The sequence below is a fragment of the Pleurodeles waltl genome, chromosome 5 (genome assembly GCF_031143425.1).
Source record: "Pleurodeles waltl isolate 20211129_DDA chromosome 5, aPleWal1.hap1.20221129, whole genome shotgun sequence".
In the NCBI taxonomy this organism is placed as follows: Eukaryota; Metazoa; Chordata; class Amphibia; order Caudata; family Salamandridae; genus Pleurodeles; species Pleurodeles waltl.
The window spans coordinates 1,507,442,676-1,507,469,510 of NC_090444.1; the positions used below are offsets into that span (position 1 = coordinate 1,507,442,676).

At 45.8% G+C, this 26,835-nt stretch overlaps 1 protein-coding gene across 3 annotated transcripts in view; it reads right to left on the bottom strand.

Moving 5' to 3' along the window:
- The window catches only part of FBXO9 (F-box protein 9), a 343,828-nt gene that overhangs the window by 16,357 nt on the left and 300,636 nt on the right, over positions 1 to 26,835 (bottom strand). For all 3 annotated transcript variants that reach the window (XM_069235799.1, XM_069235800.1, XM_069235801.1), the window contains 2 exons: positions 11,010 to 11,103; positions 7,218 to 7,369 (listed from right to left, as the gene is read on the bottom strand). In XM_069235799.1, coding sequence (XP_069091900.1) covers positions 7,218 to 7,369; positions 11,010 to 11,103 — 246 coding nt within the window. The remainder of the gene's footprint in view (positions 1 to 7,217; positions 7,370 to 11,009; positions 11,104 to 26,835) is intronic.

Here is a 26,835-nt window from a genome sequence, read left to right on the forward strand (position 1 = left end):
CAGTTCCCTCCAATATCTGGACCATGTCAGAGAGATTCCCCTAATGCTGGGCCCACTGGAACTTCAGGTCCAACTGCAAAGCCCGCATATGCCATGTGATATGTTTCACTAGCAGGATGCAGGAGGCTATGAGGCCCAACACCCTAAGTCTGTCACCGAAATACAGAAACAAGGCTGAAATATTGGAATCATAGACTGAATATCCTGGGCTCGCCGCTCGGGAAGATAAGCCTGAAACTACACTGTGTCCAGAACAGCCCTGATGAAAGGGAGCGTCTGAGAGGGAGTCAGGTTTGACGTTTATTGTGAACCCCAACGAATGCAGCAGGTCCACCAAAGCCAGGAGTTGGGAGACAGCCTGGGATGAGCATGCCTTCAACAGCCAGTTGTCGAGATAGGGAACACTGAAACCCTTGTTCTGCGCAGATGAGCTGCGATCACCGCCATTACCTTGGTGAACACATGAGGGGTGCTGGTAAGGCCAAAAGGGAGCATAGTGAACTAAAACTGCTCATGGCCCACCATGAACCGCAAGAAATACTGTGGGCAGGCAGATTGGGAATATGGAAATAAGCATCCTGCAAGTCCAACACTAACATCCAGTCTCCTGGATCAGGGGCAGACAGAACCCGAGCCAGAGTGAGCAATGAAGTTCTCCTTCCTGAGGAAAAGATTGAGGGACCAAAGGTCCCGCAATGAACTGCTTCCTGAGGAAGAGACTGAGGGACCAAGGGTCTAGAATAGGGCAGAGTCCTTTGGCCTTTCTGGGTACCAGAAAGTAGCGGGAATAGCAACCATGACTACCTTCTGGCACAGGAACCCTCTCTACCGCTCCCTTGGCAAGAGAGCAGTAACTATCCCTCAGAGAAGTGCCAAGTGATCCTACATCACCCGATCAAAGGATTGTGGCATGGATGCACAGGTAGTCTCGAAGGGAAAGGAGTATCCCCTTTGGACTATCTGCAAAACCCACCTGTCTGACGTGATGGATTGCCAGCGGAGCAGGTGATGGCGGAACCTGCCCCTGACTGGTCCTTGGTGGGGAAGAGTCAGAGTAGGAAGTTATGGAGCCAGCTGCAGAAGGCAGATAGTGAACTGGCCAAACCACTGGGTCCCTGATCCACAAGGTCAGTGGATCCCACATCCCTGGCTATGCAGAGGCTGTGTAGCATGCACGGCACAGTGGCTGGATGGTAACGGACTTCTAAAGATGCCCCTTTCGCAGCTATGACAGAGGGGTGAAAAGCGGACTGAGGGGGACGAGGGGTTGCTGCAAGGTCCAAGAACTTGGTCGTAGCACGAGAATCCTTGAAGAGCTCGAGCGCAGTCTGCTTTTCCTCCAAAGAGACGGTGCCATCAAAGGGCATGTCCATAAGACTGGCTTGGACATCATCCAAAAAGCCAGATGTCCTCAACCAGGAGTGGTGCCTAAAGGACACTGTCCATGAAACCACTCTGCGCCCAGGGGTCTGTCGTGTCCAGCCCACATCGGATCGTGAACTTTGCTGTGTCTCTCTTATCAGCATCTGCTTGGAAAAGTACAGCCTGGGCCTCCTCTAGGACCTGTGGCAGCACTTGCACAACCATATCCCACAGTGGGTGGTAATAACGGCTCAAAAGGCATGTGGTGTTCATGGACTGCAATGCCAGGCTGGCAGAAGGAAACATCTTCCCAAGTGCCTCAAACCTTTTGGATTACCTATCTGTGGGTGCGGAAGGCAACACACCATGGAAGGTTGGAGGCTTGGATAACCAAGCTCTCAGGGGTGGGGTGCTGCATAATGAAACATAGATCACCCAGAGCAAGGCGATGGTGGCAAATATTGTCCTGTTTCCAGGAGCCCCTGTGCTGAGTATGGACCAGGACATCTGTACGGTCTTCAATGAAGGGGAGCAGGGCTTCAGAGGATGAAGCTCCCGGTTGAAGCACCCCTGTCAATAGGTTAGTCCTGACTGCCACATAAGTCAACTCAAGGTGCAGGAGCTGCTCTTCGCACCACCACAGAATAGGAAGCTCCCTCCTCCGTAGTCACGGTAGGGGGGAGAAAGCATACCAGTATCTGGGGAGGTATCCAGTCCACTGGCTGCTCCAAAGTCCATACGCTAGTCTACAGGATCTTGAAGCTGGTATTCCAAAGGGTCCAGCGACCCCTCCCATTCCTCACCGCAATCAAGTAAAAAAGAAAAGGGCTCAGGATCCAACATAGGAAGCAAGGCTCCTGCCAGAGTCGGAGTCAGCAGTGTAGGACGCCCATCCAGCTCCATGTTGGAGTCGGCAATGAGGATGGGGACAGCCAGAGAAGGTTGAGTTGGTACGACAGGCGCCGCCTCGAATTCAAGCATGGATCTATGGGTGCCCCGTGGAGCCAAGGCCGAAGCGGCGGGCGCAGAACCCGAAGGGACCCCTTCCGACTCCACAGGGCCGGAAGGCGTGCCAGCGGTGTCAGACTGTCCAAAAATTAGCTGAATGGCCTCGTAGAACTCTTCTGGCTGGGCTTCCGGAAACTCGTGGATGCGCGGAGCTGGCCCAGATGCAGGATCCGCAAAGGGAGGGAAGGCTAGACCGATAACATTCCTGCATCTCATTGGCCGACGGGAAGCAAAGGAACGTTTTGCTTTCTTTGACTCCTTCTTGTGCCTCAACTGACCCTATCTTCCTGAAGACTTGGAGTGGGATGATGATGGAGAATTCTGCGACCGCTCCCGGGACCTTCCTCTTGACCAGGACCTTGACTAGCGTGGAGTCGAACGTCGGGCCGCCTTCAGGGACCTCTCCCTCAAAGCATTTGGATGCATGGCCCGGCACTCTGTGCACGACTTTGGGTGATAGTTGCGCTCCAGACACCAAAGGCACACGATGTGCGGATCTGTCACAAACACCACCCTACGGTAAGACCGCGCAGGGCTTGAACTTGGTCTTTCTTGATGAGATCCCTAGACAAAGCAGGAGTTAACAATTCTAAAAAGCTTTGACAAAAAGTCAAAAAAGACCAGTGAAAAAATTATTGAGGGGTGAATCTCTTCTGACCAAAACTGGCTGGCTTGCACGCCGGAGTGGCGCCCACATAGTACCTGTGACGTTGTACCCAGCGCAGATGCAGGCAGCAATGGACACAGAGTCGATCGATGCCACCTGACGGTATGCAGGAGTACTGCTTGAGAAAGATTTCTAGATCCAGACTGAGGAAATTGTATCTATCAGATGCATTTTTCTCTGACCCCACTGAAATACTGTGCCATCAATATTGTTGCAATGTCATTGTGTTGCTATATCAGTGTTGTGTCAATGAATTTTGGTTGTAGCAAAACAATAAAAAAGTTTGATAAAGGACTGACACTCAGGACATATATCTAGATAGGGAATCTGTATGAAGAAACACCCACCATGACCCAACAGTCAATGCATGCAAACTATTAAATCTGACTTTTATTTCGTTATCAAATGATATTGACATGACGTTTTTAATTCCATAGGATATTTCTTATTCTTCCAATAGAGAGCTTGTGCTGCAAAGCTAACATTGCCAAAGTAACTGAAATGGCACAAAAAGTGATCTGTTCATACTGATTGCAGGAAGCTGGCCTGGTGTGTGGTGAGCACCTATGGCATTATCACCTTATACCAGGTCCAGGTAACCCATGTTAGTGAGGGCTAGAGAGTGTCTAGGAAGCCAGGCCTCTCTAGAGGTAACTGTGGATGAGCAGCCAAGACTTATCTAGGAGACATGCAAAGCTTATGCATTACCACCGTAGTCACACAGCACTTAACACATGAAAAAAACACACAACTAAAATACTGAAAAGACAAAACCCCAACTGGAGGTATGTAAACACACTACTATATGTACATTAGAAGTCAGGAATTAGCATAAAAGGCAATAGAAAACAGTGAAAGCAATAATAAGTTCTGGAGGCCCTAGGGGGAGACCAAACAATATGCTAAAAAGTGGAATGTGAAGGCTGGGCCCCCACCCAAGGAAGTGGAATCGGTACAGGGGAACTGGAGGAACTAGGAACCCCAAATGTTAAGTATCAGAGTGCCCCCCCCCCCCCCCAGCGATCAGGAGAGAAGAGTTAAGTACCTGGTTTTCCCCAAACCCACCGAAAGAACGACAGAAGAGGATTCTGCAAGAAACAAAAGGTGGATCCCGGTAGAAGAAGACCTGTAAAGGAAGGTGACCAAGTCAAGTTCAGGTTGGAGTGTCCGGTCAGGACAGAAGCCACTACCCACCCGTCTGTGGATGCAGGACGAAGTCGACGGTGGATGAAAATAGTCAGCGCTGCAGCATGGAAGCAGCTAAAGAGTTCCTGAAGTGATGCAGTTGACGCACCATCCTGGAAGAAGGACTGCAGTCAGTGAGTGGTGTGGAAAAACCACCAACAAGCCTTGGCAAAGGCAAATGTCGTGGAAGAAGAAATGAGGAGCTACCGGGGATCAGCAAGGTCCAGGGGGACTCAACCCACGGAGGGAGTCCAGGGTGACCCTCAGCAGAAAGGAGAGTCAAAGGGAGAGGAGGCCGCCCCCACAGGCAGCAGGCACAGTAGTCACAGTGAGGCCCATGCCGCACACCTAGAAAGGAGTCCCATGTTGCTGGAGAAACACACAGAGGGCTGTTTGTCTCAGGGAAGAGTGAAGAGGGCTGGGGTTACACAAATCCTGACGATCCCTTGGAGGAGATGTCAACAAGCCTTGGTAGCAACAAGAGATGCGGTGCACCGGGGTACTGTCCTGCGTGGAGAGGAAAGGACTTACCGTCTCCCAAGTTGGACAGCTAGGAGCGAGGACCAAGGAGACCATTCCAGACCACCACTCGTGAAGCAGGATTCACGCAGCTCTGGAGGAGAGGAGATCCATGCAGCCGGTCGTCGTTGCAGTGGTGCCTGCGGATGCAGGGGAGTGATCCTTCATGCCAAGGGAGATTCCTTCTTGCTTCTTGTGCAGACTGAAGACTTGTTACCCCAAGAGGATGCACAGCTGGGGAAATGTTGCAGTTGCTGGAAGGAGCAGTGCAAACAATGTTGTAAGCAGAATCACTGCTGTGGATGCAGATTGTCGGTTCCTGAAGGGTCCAGTTGCAGTTCAGTGGCCAGAAGGTGCAGTAAACATTGCAGAAGAATCCTGCTGGAACCTTGCACATCGAATCTGAGGACCCCACCTAAGACAGAGACCATAAATAGCCCTAAAAGGGTGATTGGTTACCTAGCAGGGTGACCACCTATCAGGAGAGGGCGGTGATGTCATCTGCCTTACCTGGCCACTCAGATGCTCCCAGAGGCCTCTGCCTAACTTGGGTTCAAGATGACAGAATTAAATGGCCACCTCAAGAAAATATGGGCACCACCCCAGGGATGGTGATGGACAGAGGAGTGGTTACTCCCCTTTCCATTGTCCTGTTTCGTGCCAGAGGAGGGACCAGAGGTCCCTGGACTGGTGCAAACCGGTTTATGCAAGGAGGGAACCAACTGTGCCCTTCAAAGCATACCAGTGGCTTGAGAAGGCTACCCCTCCCAAGCCATGTAACACCTATTTCCGAAGGAAGGGTGTGTTGCCTCCCTCTCCCAAAGGAAACCCTTTGTTCTGCCTTCCTGGGCTTGAGCTGGCCAAGCAGCAGGGGGGCAGAAACCTGTCTGCAGGATGGCAGCAGTGCGGGCTACCCGGGAAAACCCTGCAAACTGGTAGGAGCAAAGCTGGGGGTCATCTAAAGAGTCCCCAAAGTGCATGGAATCATACAACCAATACTGCTAACATTATTGGGGTATGATTCCAACATGTTTGATACCAAACATGCCCAGGTTTGGAGTTACCATTATGTAGCTGGACACAGGTAGAGTCCAGTACACGGGTAAAATGGCTTCCCCGCACTTACGAACTCTAGGAAAATGGAGCTGGGGTTCTTAGGGGCACTTCTGCTCATGCAGGAGTGCCCTCACACACAGGTACTTGCACCCTGCCCTCTGGGCTAGGAGGGTCTGCCTTAGAGGTGACTTACAGTGACCTAGTGCAGTGACCTGTAGTGAAAAGGTGCATGCACCTCTTCAAGCAGGCTGCAACAGCAGGCCTGCAGACACATCTGGCACGGGCTCCCATAGGTGACATTATTAATAGTGCTGCAGCCCATGTGGAACCCCTGGTACCCAAATGCTCTGGGTACCTAGGTACCATATACTAGGAACTTACATGGGGTCACCTGTATGCCAATTGTGTGGTGTACTAGGCCAGGAACAACCAAATGTAGGGGGAAAGAGCACAGTCATTGAGGTCAGTTAGCACAGTGAACACAATCAAAACATACTTACAGTAGGCAAAAGTGGGGGTAACCATGCCAAAAAGAGGGTATTTTCCCCACAGTGATCAGTTACAGTCTGGAGAAATTAATCATTTTCATTACGCTGGCTTAAACTTCAATAATTGCTATGGTTCGTGTTACTGGTAATAGGCAAATTTTTCGTCATTTTAAATAAAAATTTAGGATAAAGTTAGCCCACGGAAGACGGATGTCCTATTTTTATTTTTAAATATGATTTTATTGACAATCTAATTTGGCTTCATTAAAATTAAATTAAATGAGGCAATTGTATCTAGCATTTTTCTATTCAGCAATACTATACATGGGAGTGATACAGGAAGGTCCTCCGGTCTAACCTAGGTTTGGTAAGCTGGTTTGAAAAAACAAAATGCCTTGATGAAAGACATTTTCAACTCCAGCTGCTATCTCAAATAAAATTTCAATATGAGGTATGCCCCAGCCTATGAAAATCATGCGAGGGGGCAACAAAAAAGCACCTTGCATAGTATTCTAAATATACTACTATGTTGTTTAGCAGACGAAATCGTCTTACGAGGGAAGCATGACCCATCTAGTAAGTCATAAATCGATTGTTTAAAATGCTCCTGATATTTTTGTTGTACTACCAAAACAGTCCTTCCCATCAAAGGCTATGTAAATAACATTGGCCAGCAGGTCTGCAAGCAAGTCACAGGAAACAGGAACTCATCCAGGCATAAAACTGTCCTTGCCTGCGTTCATAAATTGGACCCCAGCAACTCCTGTATAAACACATTTTCGGAACACCTCTAATGATGTTCGCACATTTTTATAGAATACTTGTTTGACAATGAGAATGCAAAAGAGTCAAACAGACTGTTTCCTTTTAGGAGATTCTTTCATATGGTTTGCTTTGCAAACAATACTGGCATGTTTCCACTAAGATCTTACCTGTAAGTAATGTGGCAAGAATGATGAATCCAGACTAGCTTGTTAAACTTCTGGCGGCCACTGGAGCAAATCTGCAGGCCTACATGAAAACTGTGATCAGTTTCCTGCACTGGAGCACGACGAAAATACCTGTACCTGTAATCAGGTGGTTTCTGAGAATGAAAAATTACAGAAAAATGAAATATAGAAAGTTTAAACAGTATCTGTTTCTGTTATTTTATTTATATGGTACACTCTCTGAAATAAAGTACATCCAACATCTCTCTGCAGAAGATAAATTTTACAGACCAATGACAAAAACAGCCCCAGCAGTAACAAGATGCAAAATGAATCTCCCTTGTTCACTAAATGAGAAGCTAACTAGGCAAATTAGGATAAGGGATACTCAAGCCTGTAGACTTTGATGGTAAAATAGACTCTTTTTTTCTTAGTTTTAAGAGGCACCGTAAGACCAACATCAGATAAATTCATGGATGCCCAGAGCACTTAACTAAGCAACATGACCATATAGAAAGGGGAAAAAAAGTGCGCACATGACCCATCTTTATAAAAATGTGGGTTTTTAAGAATGAACTTAAATTATAAAAACATACTGACTTCCTAAAGGTAGCCAATAAAAAGACCTAGGGAGGTCAGAAACTGAGTGACAAATTCACAAGCCCACAGCAATGACTGTGACTTGTTTCAAAGTGCTTTATCGGTAGACTGATAAAATGACACACAAGATATTTTGATTGCCTACTACAGGTTTGTTTTAAAGCAACTAGTACACCAGAGTGAGCCCGTGATGAAATGGAGGATTCCCTACTGATCCAAGGATTTTATTACTAACAGGCATGCATCAAACAATGCTTTCACAGCAGTGGAAGATTCATGGCAATCTCCCAAAACATTCACTGGTATTAGACATTTACTGGACACCCCATTTACTTCACCACATTATTTACTTCTCCGACATTACCCTGAAAAGACTTTTACTATGTCTACATTTACTGGGACACCGAACTACTTTGCCAAAAGCAGAAGGATCTACAACTTTGAGGTAAGCATTATGAGTTTAAAAAAAATTAACATATATTGATCTGTAATGTATTTTTATTTAGAATTAATACTTTTATTACTGTAAGTAAACAATTTTATAAGTCAATTAAGAAACAGGTTTTTTTTTATGAGACTAAAGCCTTATGTTAGTTTAGTTTATATTTAATTTGAAATACTTTGATAACTTTTACAGTTAATATTAAATTTAGTAAAATTGGATAACAAATGAATGTATTTAACAAAATATTGTGTGTGGTATTAATGTTAGAATAAGGTCAAGAAAGATTTTAGGACAGGGATGACACTCTGCAGGGAGATTATTTAAAGGCAATCATCTCAACCTCTCAAAGGCGTGCGAGTTCCCCGATAACAAAATTCAAACACAAACCTTCCATCAAACTGTATTAACCAGGCTCAATTAATATTATTTTAAAAATGATACATTTTCTAGGTAAAAATATGGAGTTGAGTTTGAGGCTTGAATGAGAATAGTTTGACAGCAGTAACTGAACAGTGTGCCACTAAGGTCTCATTCCCTCCCAAGAGAGCATCTCCTGTTCAGGAACATGGTCCCGAGTAAAATGCTATGTCCAGATTTGCAGTGGTGTGTTATTTCTGCACAGAAAATTGTTTAGTTACCGTGCGATAGTACATATGTTCATAAATGCAAAAAGTATGTTTTAGATTATGGTGTGTACATCCACGACAAAGGACATAGGTTTAGGACTGGGTTGCTTAGCTGTCATTCTTTAAATTATTTTTGCTAAAGCACATGAGCTCATACATTTCTTTGTCTCGAAACTGATTATTGTAACACATTCTTATCTCTGACCCTCCTTAAAGTAATCAGGGAAAAGTCTGGCAGCGGCTGCAGACATTTCCGGAAACTACATTCAGTATCTATCTTGTGTGACTCACTGCTAATGATTTAAATCTTTACAATTTGCCTCTACTTTCTAGCAACAAACCCCAATGCGCAAAATAACGTCGTCATGTACAAAACGTCTGAAACTGCACCCAGCGATAAGTATCAAAGCGGTTTGTGTAATCTCTCTCCCACACCAAGGTCAATTACATCTTGGTCAGTCAAACCACAGTATAAAGGAGAAGAATAGGCGGTTTCTTAAAGATCCAAACCCCTTTTATGCGTTCTATCGATTTGCATAAAACAGGAGTATTGTAAGAGCCCGGCACAGGGTACTTCAAACCCGGGTGGGGTGGAGGGCTGGTGGGGAGGGCGGGCGGGCCCCTTTTGGTGCCTAAAATGGTTTCAGAGTGGTCCACTTCAATGTTTGAATTGTTAGGTATGTTCAGGGTTAGTATTTTTTGTAGAATAATTCCGAGAAATAGGTTTGCTATTCTGAGGGGTTTAGGGGAGATACGCTTTTTGGCATATTAGGGGGCGCAACAATGAAAGGTTTGAAAATCACAGACCTAGCAGCAAGATGGAATGCAATTGGCATGCTTGGTAAAGGCAGAAACGGTTTACTTTGTAACCCTATCTTGTACTCCTGCAATAGATTTCACCATAGAGACAGTAAAAATACAATTAACTAAAAACGGAACAAGATGATGGAGAAAGAAAACCCCAGGTTGTCGAACACTATTTTGAACAGAGGCTCCTTTTCAAACAAACCCCACAACTCTCTTGTAAATCACTGCCTGTCAGCGCTCCTACCAAGAAAACCACCTAACGTCCCATTGATGATAGGGCCCAAATAAGCACTGTGATGTCAGTTACACTATAGGTGTGTTTACAGACCATGCAATGTGGGAAGTTCATTTGGCAGAGAGCTGTAGATCATGGACCATCAAAGGAGGTTCTGAAAAGGGCCTTATGCAGGCAGCATGGGGTTAAGTAAAAAGTAAAAAGAAAAAAGAACAGATGAGGGACGGAATGCTCAAAAAATCAAACATTCACCCTCAGTCACAGATCTGGGCTTAATCCATCCTTTCTTTACTCACCACACCAGCCCAGTTTGGACCGAGCCATATGCAAATCAGTCAACTCTGCTCCCCATGGGAACAGTCTAGCCCGAACTGCCAGACCAGGTCTGCCCTGGAATGGAAACAAACATCCTGGGACTGCTTTAAGTTTATCACCCCTCACCAGCCAGGCTAGCTTGAATCCAGTGTCACGGTGAGCACAAGCCTCACGTCTGGGCATACCCTTCCCACTAGGGCGACAAAAGCAAAAAGAACAGTTGGTAGACGAAATACCGAACAAACCAAACATTCACCCCAGTCACAGATCTGGGTTTAACCCATTGCTTTTTTGCTCACCATATCATTACCAGTCTGTACCCAGCTATTTGCAAATCAGGCTTGACCTTGCTCCCTATGGGAACAGTCCAGCCTGAAATGCCATACCAGGTCCTCCATGGACTGGAAACAAGCATCCTGGGACCGGTTTCAGGGTATCACCACAGGTCAGCCAGGCTAGCTTGAATCCAGTGGTACAGTGAGCACAGCCATTACTGGTTAGGTGATTAAGCTCACCAATAAAAGGCAGGCTCTTGCATATTTCTAGGATGGGTTATCTGACTCGCATGAAAGTGTGGTTCTTGGTACAGGAGAAGCAGGTAAGGATAAAAGTTGCTGGCAAAACTCATACCATAAATGCTATCTAAAGTATATGCCTCCTTGCCACAAGTACAAATTAACAATGTTTTACGAGTAATGGGGATTTCAGAAGACAACAAAATAAAATGTCTGAAAGAGAAATAAAATAATGCATGCACTCTGTCACACCTCTTCTTTTTTCTTCATTATCACTGCAAATATTTTGGTTTGATTGTCCGTCTCCTGTGACAGCCGATAATGGCCAAACAAGATTGCATCTGTTCTGAAAGGTTAAAGGAAGCAATTAACAGACAACACTGAAAATAAGCATCAAAGGCATATTACAGTAAAACATAAATCCTGATCAAGCCTATAAACAGAAATATATACGATAGCACATGCTTTTCCTTTAGTTTTTAGTCTACTTACAGTATTTACTGTAGAAGATGTTGATAGAGATAAAAACGGTGACAATGTACGACATGACATGCGTACGCATACTAACGACTCTGTGACTAGGCCCAGATTCCTTTCTGCAAAGAATGTATGAAATTGTTTTATAACCCTCTAAGAATTGTATATCTGGGTGCTCAGAATTCTGTAACTTTGAGAGACAGTCATCAGACCCCGACTCTTTACTGCGATCTCCTGGCTTCAACATTTAATTAAATCAACTGTTTCTGGTTTGCCAAATCCCTCGTCTTTCAATTCTTTCAGGTAAATCCGCATTCGAGCAACATTTTGGCGCACCGGACAGAGATTGTTTTTTTTTACCCCGCCTGCAGCCGAAGGAAAAGGACTCCATCCGTATGGGTTCACATCTGCCCAACAAAAAGAGGTGAGCAGACGCCACAATTGATTGAAAGTTCTGCTGAATCCAAAGGGCGGAGGTCTACCTTGAAGCTGTTGTTAGTGGGTAAGAGACTAAATCTGATCCTTAGTCCCAGCATTTGGCACAAGGAACGAGTGTAAAAAGTGTAACCTGAGCACCTTGACAATGACAGAAATCTGACATTTGCACATTTCATGTGTCTGAACTAAGTAGTTGCAGGGTGGCCTCAGAGGCGATCATGCAGAAGTCACCTTTTTAGGGTTGAGCCTGCGTTGCATGCGCTCGCGCATGCGTATCGCAGCGAGACGCTTTAGTGTTTAGAAAAGGGCTCGGAGCCCTGTCGATGTCACGTCCGTGTTTTTCATTGGTTCGTTGGCTTGCCTATTAAAATCTGCTTGCTTTCATTAGTCTAAGGCATGCATACATCATGCCTTTTCCGGTGGCTAGCCCTCCTCGAGCGCATCGACCAAGTACAGAAAACATGCAAGGCTTGCTGTTTTCTGTCCGGCTCGTGGGCTACTTTTTCTTTAATTTACTAGCGCGATTTCGCTTGGCAGTAGTCGAGCGCTTTACATAGTTAATTGCACTTTTTCAGGTTACGTGCATAAATGCACTTTTGCTGATAGGTGAAAAGTCGGGTTATGAGTTTACAACGCTATCCGCTCTAACATGAGCAAACGTGAGACCCGTTGCATTGCAAATGCTTGTTACAATAGTCAACACGCAGCTAGGGGAGGAGGTGAACATGTTGTTTAGTTGATTGAACCGCTGGGCGAGACAGATGCTACGCTTGACCCCTGGGTGTGATACAGGGTATCGCTTGGACCACTGGGCATGACACAGGTGGTAGGCTTGATCCCTGAGGGTAATACAGGGAAGCCTCACCACTTGGACTACTGGGCGTGACACAGAACGTACGCATAGGCCCTGGGTGTGATAAAGGGCAAACACTACAATCTTATTTTTTAGGCCAAAAGGGGTTTCTCAGCACTAAGTCTCTTAAACACTGGTGGTGCCTGAAAGAAGTGAGATGCTATTCGCTTGGACAGCTGGGCATGGGTGTGAAACAGGGTGCAATTCGGACGTTAGGGAAAGATTTGGACCTTGGAGATCAGGTGTAGCTTGTGCTTGGGGGAGGAGGGCCTGTAGTTGTCGAGTTGTTCTTTCTTCTCTGCATTCATTGTTGCTATCTTTGTCCCAGAGCCGATATTGACAGACTATCGGGCACGCTTAGTCCTGTGTACCGCACAAAGCCTCCACCTCCACAACGGCCAGAATGCGCTAGGAACAGGCTAAGGTTTTTTGGACCAATTCATAATTTTTTTCTGTCACTTTTTTGTCTCTTCTCTTTTATTTCCATTGTGTTTTTTAATTCATGTGTTGTTGATGTTGTGGTGCTGATAAACTATTGCAATTATGTTTCATGCTGAAATGTTATGTCTTGTTAAAAATTTAACGTGAGCATGATGAAGTCGTTACCTTTCTCTCGTAAACCATTACTCCATATATGCTATGCCGCTGCTAAAAACAGGTTATAATGTTTTGAACTAACCATTGCACTTTCTTTCACGTTGTGACCCTTCATATGCGTTGTTTTATGTATTGTAAAAAGTCTGTTTGATGCAACTCTGTCTGAAGTTGAGCTCATAGCTAGTAGTTATTGCCAGCATAATCCTGTGTACATATTTCCCCCAATCAGAGTAGAATTTAGGATTATTTAAAGATCAAAAAAGTTAGAACTATACTAGTCCCTTACAAAATGTTTCCAACCCATCATGGAGTCGCTGTTAAGCCACATGCAAACTAGATTACCCATGCAGGCTAAGAAGCTAGATAAATTCTACCGTGAATAGCATGTACATACTAAGGCACACAAGCTGCCCTTGCCAGAGCCGGAACCTTTGACACCAACATCATAGAACATACGAGGACACACATTCAGACCAAATTTGTAGGGCAAAAGAAGGCTAAAAGAGAGGCACTGTTAGAACTATAGGTCATCTTCGAGGTGGCCCTGACCAGTAACCAACCAGAACCAGCAACAAAAGCTTCTGCAACTCCCCCACCACACAGAGGTGTGCTCTCTGATGCCTGCTGTCCCAGCTGTTCCTGCACAAGATTACACCGATCTGCTGGTTATGGGGCCGGGAAACCCCTTGCCAGGCAGCGAGCCGCTGGGTCCAGGGCTGGGAAGCCCACCAGGCCAACAGGCACAGATGGTTCCAGCCCCCATCCCAGGTCAGCGCTAGGGTTTCTCCAAATGCGACCCACACCCGACCAGCACATTCAGTCGTTCAAACCCCTGCAGCATGGGGTGCATATACCCCAACCTGTGCATTAGAGCACTCTCCGGTGACTAGGAAGTTCATAGAGGTCCTGGACACTGACACCACTAGCAGCAGCAAGGAAGAGTGGCCCCCCAGTCCCTCAGGATCAGACAACGAGGGTGAGAGTGCTGGACTGGTGCCACTAACCAAAGGGGAAAATAGGGACCCTACGCTAGATACCACCAAAACAACTAAAAACAAACACACCCTTACTGTCCGCTTCAGGCTGTCTTGGGGATGACCCCGTGGTCATGTTAATGGTAAATGACACACCTTACAACTTTCTGTCAGACACGGGGTGACAAGGTCATGCCTAGGAGAAGGAACAGTCCACTTATAAAAAAAAATAGTGCCTTCATATAAGGAGTTTTTGTATGGTGGCTAGGGTTCCCTCCACGTAACCCGAGCTGGGGAAGAGTAGAATGAGGGAACAGTTATTTTACCGTATCAGCGATTAATATATTGAGATGGGACCTAATGATCAATCTAAAAATGTCTATCCATTTTGCCAAGAATGGGATGGTGGCCTGATGTTCCCCTGAAGCTCCCTTTCTAGGGCACCAACCAGCATGACACTCCCACACTGCATGGACGCCAGTTAGGGTGGCCCCAGCCAATCAAACCTCATTTGGGGAAATCATCCTAGAATATACCAATAGATATTTCGAGCTATGCAAATTAGCTCGGCAATGGGCATATTGTGCATGCCGCCTCCTAGTAGGGACCGCCAAAATAATAAGTAATAAGGTGGGCATGGAACAAGAGACCCAAGGCCACGACATGCACATGCCTACTAAGTCCCCCGGGTCTAGGAGGGTAGCTAGTCCAAGGTGCATAGGGACTATGGCAGTAGGAGACAGACCATGAGTACCCCCAGGGTTACCAAGTCCAGCCTCTGTCAGCACTCTGGCACCTGCACGAGTGGGGAAGTGGCACAGACGAGGTGGCCCAGCACTATGCAGTGCGCTCCCTGAACCCAAAGTCCCCCATCTACTGCTGAATGTGAGTGACTGTTATGGGAGACAGCACGCCCTACAAATGAAAACAACCCAAGGCACCCTACCGAAAACATGGGGAGAGTCCCAGAGACTGAAGTGGGCAGGCCACCTCCCATGCTCGCCATGCAGCAGCCCACGTGGCAAGGGATAAAACAGGAGCTAGCCCAGAGAGACACCACTAAGCTAGTCCAACATAAGTTACAAAAAGACCACCCTAGAGGGAGCCATGCTGGCAGCAAGTGTACAACTGGCACCAGTCTTGAAGGGAGCTCCGCCTCAAAACCCCAGAGGGTTTCCACCCAGTTGTAGCAGCAGAGGTTAAGGAGGCTGGCACCAGTCAGACATCAGAAGTGCCACAAGTGCCGCAGAATGGGTCACATGGCCAACCAATGCCGCCTAAAGGAGTATCATGAGCAAAGAGCGATAAGACTTGGCAGTGCCCGTAAATTCTCCATCCACAAAACCAAGTCCAGGTCTACCCAAATGCATCCTACATTCAGCTATATGGAAATCAGGCAACCACTACACCCCATCACCAGGGACCAAGTGGTTGGCCAAACACAGGGCAACAGCAGACAGGGAAACCAGCCCAGCAAGGACTGGGGCCACAGCCAGGGCGGGGAGAGGTACGTGTCTGGGAAGGCAGTGCCTTTACACAATGGCAAAATTGTAGTACCTGCCTGGTCCGAAATCTCCAATAAGTTTACATTTACATCAGACCCACCTCAAAACTCATCTAAAAAATGAAGACTAGTGACAACATTAGGAGAAAACTCACACCTTTAATTACGTTCAGGGAAAAGCTCATGGCTGCTGCACGTTTTGTCGATCGAGAATCCACAGTAGTCTGCCATTCGGGTGCCTGCAGGGGCCTAAGCCTCACTCTCTCACTCTGCTGCTGGTCCCCAAGGGTGGGGTTGGCTGGCCACACCCCAGGGGAGGGCAGTCTGATGAGGGGCCAGGGTGCCCCGTCCCCAAAACCAACCATAAAAGCAGGTGCTGCATCAAAGTCCTTGCAGATGGGCTACAAGCCAAAACAAGAGGCCTCCAGATAAAGGAGAACCCCTTTCAATTCCAAAACAAAGTGATGTTCCAGGGCCAGGAGCCAGGTTCTCTGCACACTTGAGATAATGATGTCCCCATAAAACTTCGAAGTCGACACAAATCCGACAGGTTACAAAGCAACACCATGGTACCAAGTCATTAGGGAAAAATTTAACAGAGCAATCAGCCTTCCCAGTTCATTACCCGTATCAGGCAAATCTTACCGAGACCTGGCCACGCATCTGACTCCCACCATAAGCAAATGTACTGCCTCCTCCTCTTCGCAAAAGCCTTTTAAATGGCCAAAGGCTGCTCATTGGATCTTATTGCTCCAAACCAACGAGGGTAGGTTGTCGCCGAGTAGAAGTCCCCAGTCCCAGCTGGGGCGGTAGACCCCAAAACATCCTGGATCCAGGGAAGAGGGGGTGCAGGAAGGAAAAGGGGTTCTGTAAATGACCATCACAACCCCATGTGAGGTGCACGGATACGCTCACCGCCGTGTCTGGCCTGTGGATCAGATCACGAGGGGTCACACACAGAGGAAGCAATAGGCCTGATCCCAGTCACTGTTGCATCGAAGGTCACATGGGAGCCACAGAGCACCGCTCCGACCCTCTCCAGCATACCACAATAATAAACAGCATTGCATGAAGATCTAGGAAGGTGCCTTTTGACCCGCAAAAGTAGCCCAAAACGAAGTTTCCAGAGAAAGGGCATAGCCAAGACACTTGACTCTGCTAGGGAAAACTTAATTGAACGCCACATGCAGGAACTAGAGGGGCATACATATGTCCTCAGAACATGTTGTGACCACCAGCAATACCCAAATTGCGATACACATCACACAACGCATATGCAAGTCAAATTGTTCCAGCCACATCAGTAAAGAGCACACACGTTAGGGAAAATATTTAGGGGAAAAAAGTAATAATCCCATGAAGATCACCCTGACAGAAATACTCTTCTATCATGGCAAGAGGGCCAAATAGCCCACAAAACAAAACTCAGGCGATCCACAAATAAAACACTCACCCTCTCCCTAAAATAGTTGCTCCAACTAGAGTCACCTCCAAAGAAAATGTACAGAACATGGGAAAAAAAAGGGCACAGGAATCTCCAGAGACTAATAATGATGTATGTTTTTCTAAAAGCTAACCTAGAAACCACACCTCTTATCCAATAGGTCTGTGACCAAGCCACGAGTGCACCACTTTTACAGCGGCCTGCAACCTCTTCAGCAGCAACTTCCAGAACTCCAACAAAGCCAAGTGTACAAGACAAAGACCACAAACTGTTTTGGATTGATTTTACGGACATTCTTCTATGAACTCTTTTCCCAAACGCAAAGACACCCCCGGCACCGAAGCATTTGACAGAGCAGAAACGCACCCGATTGTCAGAAGACCGTAGGTGTTTCCCAAGGAAGCCATCCCGAGACCTGCAAAATTCCAAAAGTTATGCATTATTTTACCAAGTGTACATCCTCTGTTTGCTATGGGTATGGCCACATCTATCCATAGCCAGAAATCTGCCTAGTCACATGGAGTCCACCTCAACACTTCTACAGCACTTGTGTAGGGGGCTGTCCCACATAACTTACAATTACACTGAACCAATGTTAGTATTCTGCAGGCAGTACACGGTTTACTCTTACACAACACCCAGACATCAGCCAGTCCGTGCTACGTCTGAGCATTGATACGACATGCCATGGGTGCAGATAGGCTTTATTTATGCTAGTAGATAGCCCCTGAGAAAGCAAAATGTCTCATCCATCTCTACCGATGCAGGATCAGGGCCAAGTTACAACCTAGTAGAGTGGAACCCCATAGGGTGGTAGTAAACGTCACTCAATATGAGACCAATCCCACTATACTGAACCTTTACACCCAGCCTACCAATATTCAAACCGAGCTAGACAGGATGCGCAGGTGAGGCACTGAAGGGGACGACAGTGTTTGGCCCTGAGACCTTCCAGAAAAGGGGGTTCTTGGAGGTAGCAAAACCACTGCACCAGTGCACAAACATGTCTGCTTCCGCCTCCGTCTGTAGTCCCAGGGTGGCCCAAGCGTGTCTGGACAGTCTTCTTTAATAACAAATGAGCCCCAGACAAGAAGTTCCTGTGTAGAGCAATCCACCTTAACGATACAAGGGGAAACAAGTCTCATAGGGGATGATTGAATACCAGCATAGATACCCATTGTCAGGAAATCTGGGATCCTGTGATAGATAGGTACACGTTGGAGCAGAAGGGGCAACCCCTGATTGAATGGAACGTTACACTGTATGCCTTGTGTTTTAGAGGAAAAGGGACAATACCCCTCAGCATGAATAAGAATGTGAAGTAATACTGCATGCACCAGGCATGCACTGGGGCACCTCTGCGCTGATGGACTTCTACTGGCAGTGTGGAGAACTCACCTACGCTCTGCTCTGGATGGCAGGGCCTCTACTCCTTCGTGACCCGACCCTGATCACCCCTAGAGAAGACCTACCTGAGTTATTCCAACATCCGCTACAGAAGAAAACAACTCTGTTGAATCAGGTTCGAGAAAAAAAAGAACTGCCAATTATTTTGGCTAGGCTCAGTACAAGGACATTCTGAAGAATTCAGACTATTCACTGATGCTCAAGTAAACACGCGAGGGTCCATATTCTTCTTTACCCTACAGACAAAAGCAAATACCTACCTAATCAGGTGGGAAATGTTGAAAATTATCAATTACATTGAGCTCGGACAAAACGCTATCAGGGAAGAGCTAACAGCCATCTACCTCATGGTGATGCAATAGCGATATGCGTTGGACTTGATGACAGCAATGGAGGGTGCACCACGAACAGTGCGTCCTGTTGTACATTTATCCCCGGTAACGATCTAAACAATGGGCAACTAACATCCAAGCACTGCATCGTCTACAAGCTGAGATGAAGAATGAGGGCGGTACCCCTGATCAGGACTGGTAATTTGATTGGTTTTCCTGGCTCCCCTGGTGGGTGACCAGACTGCACGTCATTGCATACGATCCTCATTCTTGTGCTGTTTTTGTGTTTTTTCAAGTGGGAATTTCCTGCTGTAAAAACAAAGTCCTCAAATTACTAGGGAAATAGTAATGGACAGAAATACCTCAAACCTCAAATAATGTGACTCTCATGAAGTATGGGGAGGATAAAGTAGTTGACAATTCAACTAGAGGGGATAAAAACAATGTCAATGTATACCATGAAAAGGGCGTGCATAACAACAAACTCACATAACTATTGTCAATTCCACCTGATGCGACCTCCTCATCAACCCAGAGTCAGAAATACGCGGTCAGGCAAGCCCTGCGACCTAAGCCTAAAGCAAGTGATTGACAGATTACAGGTGGGGTGACACGTAGCCCTAGACAAACGCTCGAACAGGAAAAACCCAGCTCAATCACTGAGATAGGCAGCGACACCACAATAGTAGTAGATAATTGCCCGCCATCACAACACATTTGGCCACAGGGGCGCAACGTTTCCAAAACACCATAAAAGTTAGATGCCACATGAAGTTAGGAACCCTCAGTCAATCAGAACACAACACGCAGTGATCACACACTACTCATTTCAGACATCTGGTCAAGTTACCTACTGGCCAGCATTTTGTCCATGCAAGGTCAAGACCCACCTGAGCACTTTATCAGATAGTTAGATTATGACTAGGCCCGGATTCTTTTCTGAAAAGAATGTATAGAATTTGTTTTAGAACCCTTCAAAAATTGTATATGAGAGTGCTCAGAACTCCTACTTTGAGAAACAGTCATCAGACACCGAATCTGTTCTGCGATCTCACGGCCGCTGCGTTTAATTAAATCAACTGTTCCTGTTTTGCCAAATGCCTATTGTCTTTCATTTCTTTCAGGTAAATCCGCAGTCGAGCAACAACGATATAACACTTTAGCAATATCAATTATGTCATGCATATGAATATTTCTCATGGGAACACAAAAAGAGAAGCCTAAGTCAAAAAGTGATACTGGGTAAGGGCATTACTTAAGGAGAAGCACAATCTGCAACATGAAGAAAGCTGGTCTTGTGATGAACAGCATCCCCAGTGCATTAACATCTCACTCTCACAATATGCAACTTGTGCTAGTTTTGTTCAATATGTAACATTAACTTACAGTAACTGGTTCACATCACAAAGACAGCCTGCTTTACAATGATCCTAATCAACTTCATGGTTTATATGGATTGCAGTGATAGGGTGCCGAGGCCCCACTCAACCTACTCTCCTTTGCTGCTACCTCAGGTGATTTACCGCAAGGAGCTGGGGGATTACAGTGTGGATGGTGGCGGGGGGAGAAAAGATTCTCTCAAGTTGGTTGATCTCTGATACATGTCAGCTATGAAAATGGACGGTTGCTGCTTTAGCCGATGACGCGTGTTTAAATGTTGTATAATGTACACAGTCAACACATGGGACAAGTTAAGGTTGAGCCTTGGATGCCTTGTTATTGCTTGGAATATCAAGAAGCTAAATAATGAACATAACACAAGGATGTTTCTTGCAAATGATCAGAGACAAAAAAAATTATGCTTCAGGCACATCTCATCTTAGACAGTGCCTCGACTGAAACCAATATTTCCCAAACTACTCATTTAGAGTTCTTAAACCTATTGGAGAGGAAGACATTCGCAACATACTGATACTGGAGACATTTGTTGGACATAGGGAAATAGCTTATGAACATATTGCACCCCAATATGGATGATTCAGATTTCCACTGGAACACTGGCAGGCTATTCTGTGGCTACTGGATGTGGTGATGGTGATATATCTTAGTATTCCACTGTCTGTCAGGAAACAGAACAATAGCAACACAGATAGTTAGAATTACACTGCTCTCTGGAGTATGAATGGCTTATGATATCCACTATGTCCCCAAGATGATCCTCCACAGCTCAAAAGTCAGAGACATTGCCACTTCAAAGACTTCAGAATGACAAAAAAGCGGACAGACAAATTTCTATAGGTTGTATGTCAGTCTCGTAGTACCTAGACCCTTAGTTGCTAAGACCTGTACTGTAGCAGTTCGTCCTACATCCATGCAAACAGCTGACAACAAAATAAGGCATCTAACTCATACAGCTCTTTAGATCAACATTATATATAAATACCAACAAAAAATACAAGTAAAATCATATTTAAATTATACCTTGGTTATATTCCTCACTTAGGGCAAATATGCAAATCCAGGATTATGCCAGGAGACTTTACTTGACCAGTTGATGCTTTTGAGGATTTATTCCCTATCTGGATACGGAGGCAAACATTCCCCCCTGCTCCAACAGGATGGGGTCATGCCATCCTCACTGCTGTTAAGGTCCAAATCATATCCCACTGCCGAGATTTTGCAGCAATACGTCTAATTTGCTTGCTTAATGCCTGTAGTGTTGCGCTGTTTTGAAATCTGAGGTATAAGAAAGAATACCTATTTGCATTCAATTACACTTTCCGGATTTCGGCGATATCACTTTGTACAGAAGACTTGGTTCATGTAAACGCTGATGAGTAGGAGGCTCTGAAGTTAGAGGAAACTTGAAGCAACGTTGGGTTTACTGAGCAAACATTAACCGCATTCACTTTGAGTAGCTGATGAAACTGCCTTTACGGAACAAAAAGCAAATCTCAGAACTGCTGGAAGTTCAGGCAGACAAAAGCAACACTTATCATATATTGTGATTGATAGAATCTCCATTGTTCTAAATGACATTCTGAATGCTGTTTTTTGTGGATTTTATCAACGCTAGCAGCCAAAATGGCAGTCGGAAACAGGTGAGAGCACTGGAAAGTGGAGCGACATGCCAATGGGAATGATAAGACCAGCAGAGCAAATAGAAGGTCACCTTATTTCAGCAGCCAAAGTAAATTATATCGTAAACATTTATTTTGTATGTGTCCAACTCAAGCATAAACAACAAACACAAATTAGCAAAAACATTTATTAATGATTTCCAAAACTGTAGCAAAGCTTGTCCCCACTGAACAAAATCTTGCAGGCACTATCATAACTGGTTCAATGAGGGCAAATGGTTCATCCCCGGTAATCAGCACATACTTCAACAACCACTTTGAGAAATACATCTGCAAAGGGCGCCTGGACTGATAATAGGGTATGGTATGCATTAATTAGGATGGCTCAATCCCATGGTGACACAAACACCAAAGTCAGATTTTTGAGGCTACCTCTAGCACTCACTGGCAGCCAAAGTTTGGTTTTGTAAAGATCATCTTCCATAATCCATACATCAGGCTGCATTGTTTGTAATTTGCTGATGATGCAGTATTGCTCAACGGAGGTCCACATAAAAGGCATTTTAATTGTCCCATATGGAGTTAATAAAAACACCAACAATAACCATAGGGGAGTTTGTGAGCAGAAAAAGTACCGCGCACAGCAGACAGCTTGAATCAACAGTCGGTTTACCATCACTTTGTGGTGTAACGCTCATGCAGGAGATTAAGCCAAGGTTTGTACCTCTGTACATGCTTATGAACAAGAAAGTTTGCAGTAAGCACAAGGAAGATTAAAGCAACAGCTCTGGGGCCAGTAGCATGAGTACAGGGTAGGCTGCAATTAGCTTCAGGTCACTAGCTATTAACCAATCCACTATCCTATTTAGTCACAGGATGAACCAAAGACATGCGTCTCCTGAACCACTGACGCACATGCAGATTTGGGTATTACCTGTTTGGGAATGAAAATCAAGTCCTTCCTAGTCTATACGATGTAGTAGTGGCCAAATATAGATATTAAACAGCATGACAGGTAGTTGCAGTCTGCAGAGGGCTTCCCAACCTAGAAGGCAAAGCCTCACTCTGTTTCCTCCCCTCCAAAAAGGAAAGAACCACCAAATGAACAATTTACTTACTTTCAGTAATATCTTATCTGGTAGAGACATATGCTAGCTGTAGATTCCTTCCCTTTGAATTTCCCCCAGGAGTCAGTTTATTCAGAGAATTTTCTGAGTAGTACCCCTGTGCGCTGTTAGGTGTCATCAATCGGCTCTGTACCCGTCGTCGACATCGTCCGTGCCAGATATGACATTGCAGGTCCTATATAGGCACCACCCTGGCACCAGTTTCTATTCAGACATTCCACACTAGAAGCCCAGGACTAAGAAGAACACAGACTACTGGTGAATCAATACTAAGGCCCTGAAAGGGGAGTCCCTGTCCCTATAAATCAGTTCGCAGAGTGGAGAGGATGGGTGGGTCGGTAAGGAATCTGCAACTAGAATGTCTCCACAAGAGAAGGAGTTACCAAAGGTAAGTAAATTGCTCATTTAATATTGACTTCTAGTTTCAGATTCCTTACTTTTGAATCGATACCCAAGCAATACCATCCCTGGTGGTGGGTCTGCAAACAAGTACTGCAAACAAGTACTGCAGGACCGAACAGCAAAGTATCCCTCACTACGGACCTGACTGTCCAGGCAATAGTGTTTGGGGCAAGGATGCCCACAATCCGGACTGATAGATATCAAGGACTTGAACTCCGTGTGCTAACACAGTGGCAGCAGCTGTAGCTCGAGTAGAATGAGCATGCAAGCCCTCAGGGTGTTGCTTTATGGCCAGTGCGCAACAGATCTTAATGCAAAGTAGGACCCACCTGGAGATAGTCCACTTATGCACTGCCTGACCTTGCTCCGCACCCACATAGCCGACAAAGATTTGATCATTGGTGGAAATGGCCCTTTCTGCAGGGTTATCCCCAAATTGTTTCCCTTTCTCCTCCTATTTTACTGACCCTCTTTTTATTGGGTTTAGGACTTTGGGCACTTTACCACTGCTAATCAGTGCTAAAGATCATGTGCGCTCTCACCAAAAACTTATTTAATTTGACTGTAAGTCCCTTGTAAAGTGGTATACCATATACCCAGGCACTAGATTAAATACTACTAGTGGGCCTGCAGCGCAGATTGTGCCACCCTAAGAAGTCTGCCACACTGACTTGGCAAGTCAAAATACTCTCCAAGCCCAAGATAGCCCTATGGGAAGGGTGCTGTGTATGTAAAAGGTAGGACATCTATTTTTATGTGTTACATGCCCTTGTAGTGAAAACCAGCCTACTTCATTTTTCACTACTGTGAGTGCTGCTCCTCTCATAGGTTTGCATTGGGAATTCCCTTATGTATGTCTAAGTAGTCATTTCTGATCTGTAAGAAGCAGCGGTGGGATGGTTGGTATGTTTGGAACAGCAGTGAGAAATCCTACTTACTGGTGTAGGTGGATTTTACCTTACTGTTTTAGAAATGCCACTTTTAGAAAGTAGGAATTTCTCAGTGCTTATAACTCTATTGCTTTGCAGCCTGAGTCCAATCCATGTCCGGGGCAGAGTAACAGCTCCAGTTGATGCATACTTTCCTGACAGCCATCACACAGGAAGTTCTGGGTGTGACAGAAAAGGCATCTGCATATTGATAGTGTTCCTGGGCTGGGGAAAGGGATGGTCATTCACACTCTACATGCAAATAGGCTGTGTCCTGCCTGTGCACAATGGACTGATTTACCCCTACTGATGTCTGGAACAGGGCTGGGTTGAAAGGGTGTTGTGCTTCATTTGAAAGGGTTATTTTGCAGGTACTCCCTAGACAACAGCAGTTTTGGAGTGCAAGTACAGGCGCTCTCACCCCATGATTTTTAGAGCACTTTAGGAACTGAGACTGAACCTCTGCCAGAAGGACTGCTGAGATGCAAAAGGACTTATCTACATTGCTCTTCTGTTGTTGCCCTGCTGATTCATGTCTGCTGGGTGGCATAAAGGGTTCATCTGGATTGCTTTTCTGCTTGTTGCTCTGCTGCCAGCTGCTCCCTGACTTTGGGAGTTGACTCAACACTGTTGGGCTGCCAGGAGGAACCGCCAAATAGCCCCTTGCTTCATTGTGCTGGCCTGTCTGCCCCTGTCGTGCCCTTCAATTGTCTCCCAAGGAGCCCAGCATGTGGAGAAGGGCTGTTTCCAACTCTTTGGCATCTTCTACAATCAGTGTGTGGTGAGCATTTTGGATCATCCCTTTACATGTAGCACCTGGGGAGCGTTGTTCTCTGAAGTGCTAAGTGTGGATGCTTAACCTTCACTTATTAGGGTCAAGCCTGCGAATGCAGGTGCTAGCGCATGCATCTCGCTTGTGAGACTTGGTTGTGTTCAGTGAAGAGCATGAAGCCCGCCTGTCGCTCACCATTTGTTGGTTTGCACGGCACTCTTTACAGCCTTGTAATTTGTCAAGGCACACCTGGCGTCATTTTCGTTTCTCTGCGTGGAGCAGGGATCAAGCACTAATTGATTCAACCTAATTAGTGCCCGTCCGCTACTCTGGATGTGATCGAAATACAATTTTTTCTTTTTAACTTCTAGTGCCCCGCAAACAGAAGGCTTGTGACTGGCAAAAACATGCCCAGTAGGACAAACAAAATTGCTAAGTTTTATTTTTTAAAGCTTTCTTTTATTTTGCCAAGCCCTCTTTTCTGAGTTTCCACTATTGTTTTCTTTTCATTTTGCTCATGGATGATGTTGGAGAGCAATTTATATTGCTAACTCACTTCACACTTCAGCGTGTGGTGGGTGCATTTTTTCCCTGCTTGCCAGATCAGCTGAGAACTGCGTTCGTGCCCCAGCCCGTCTGTTCTGCCAAGGAGTTACTGCAATGGTCCAGGCGGGCCCAGTTCTGGATGCGGTCAGTGCCTGTAGGACGAGAGGGAAGAATTGCCGTATGGCCGCTGAGCTCCCCACTCTACAAAGTAAGGATCCTGACAGCAGACCGGGTCGGCCCGCTATAGCCGTTCCCCACTCCTTCATAGGCAGCTCTGCTCTCCCTCAGAGTGGCGCTGCCTTCTCCTTGTCGACGTACAGAAGACATAGAAGGTTGGGATCTGACCTCAGCCACCCTCTAGTTGGGGGAGGAAGATCTCAATGGAGGTGAAGGACTGCTTTCCGAGACGGGTGAGAATCTCAAGGAAACCTACTTATTTCAAAGTGAAACACACACCACAAATCCCTTAATTGACACACAGGTACTCCGGCAACCAGCCCGCCTACATCAACCATATGCTTGGTAGTGGAGGCCCATAAAGACCCTCGTATTTCATTTCATAGGGGTGCAGGGGTTCGGGCGCCCAACAACTGAATAGGGGGATTTGAGTGCGACCTAAGAGTATGGCGGTACCGGACCAGTGCTTATAGCTATTTAGGTGTCATGGCAATACCTGAGAATTCAGGTGTTCACTAACCAAACTGCTGCCTGATCATACCACAAGCCCATATGTCAGTAGTTTAGATGTTGGTCTTGATGGTATAACCAGTATTGCTTTGGGTTTGGTATAGTGTACATCATATTCATAATTCACAACAATTAATTGCACTGCATGTTTAAAAAATCAAGTACTACTCCAGGAATGATATTCCATACACAGTAATTATGATTCATGTGTGGCTAGTTCATAACCTGCTCCCTTTTCATGTCCTAAGTAATTACACACCTTATGGTGCATTTTGAGTTGCTTCTTGCATTGTCAGGACACAGAGTCCATTTATAGAAAATGCTTCATATGTACAGTACTTAGGATACATGTTTTTGTGTTATATGACATTCATAATATAAGAAGCACATGTGGGGAGTCTCTTTTGTGGTCTACTTACTATGTCACTTGTGTGAGTGTGTTGTGCAGACGCTACACATATGACCTCTGGGAATAAGCCTGACTGCTCTGTGCCAAGCTACCACCGGGTGAGCAAAGGTTATCTCTGGTGTGTAACTTACTTGAGCGGACTAGAGTTGTGGGTTCTGTC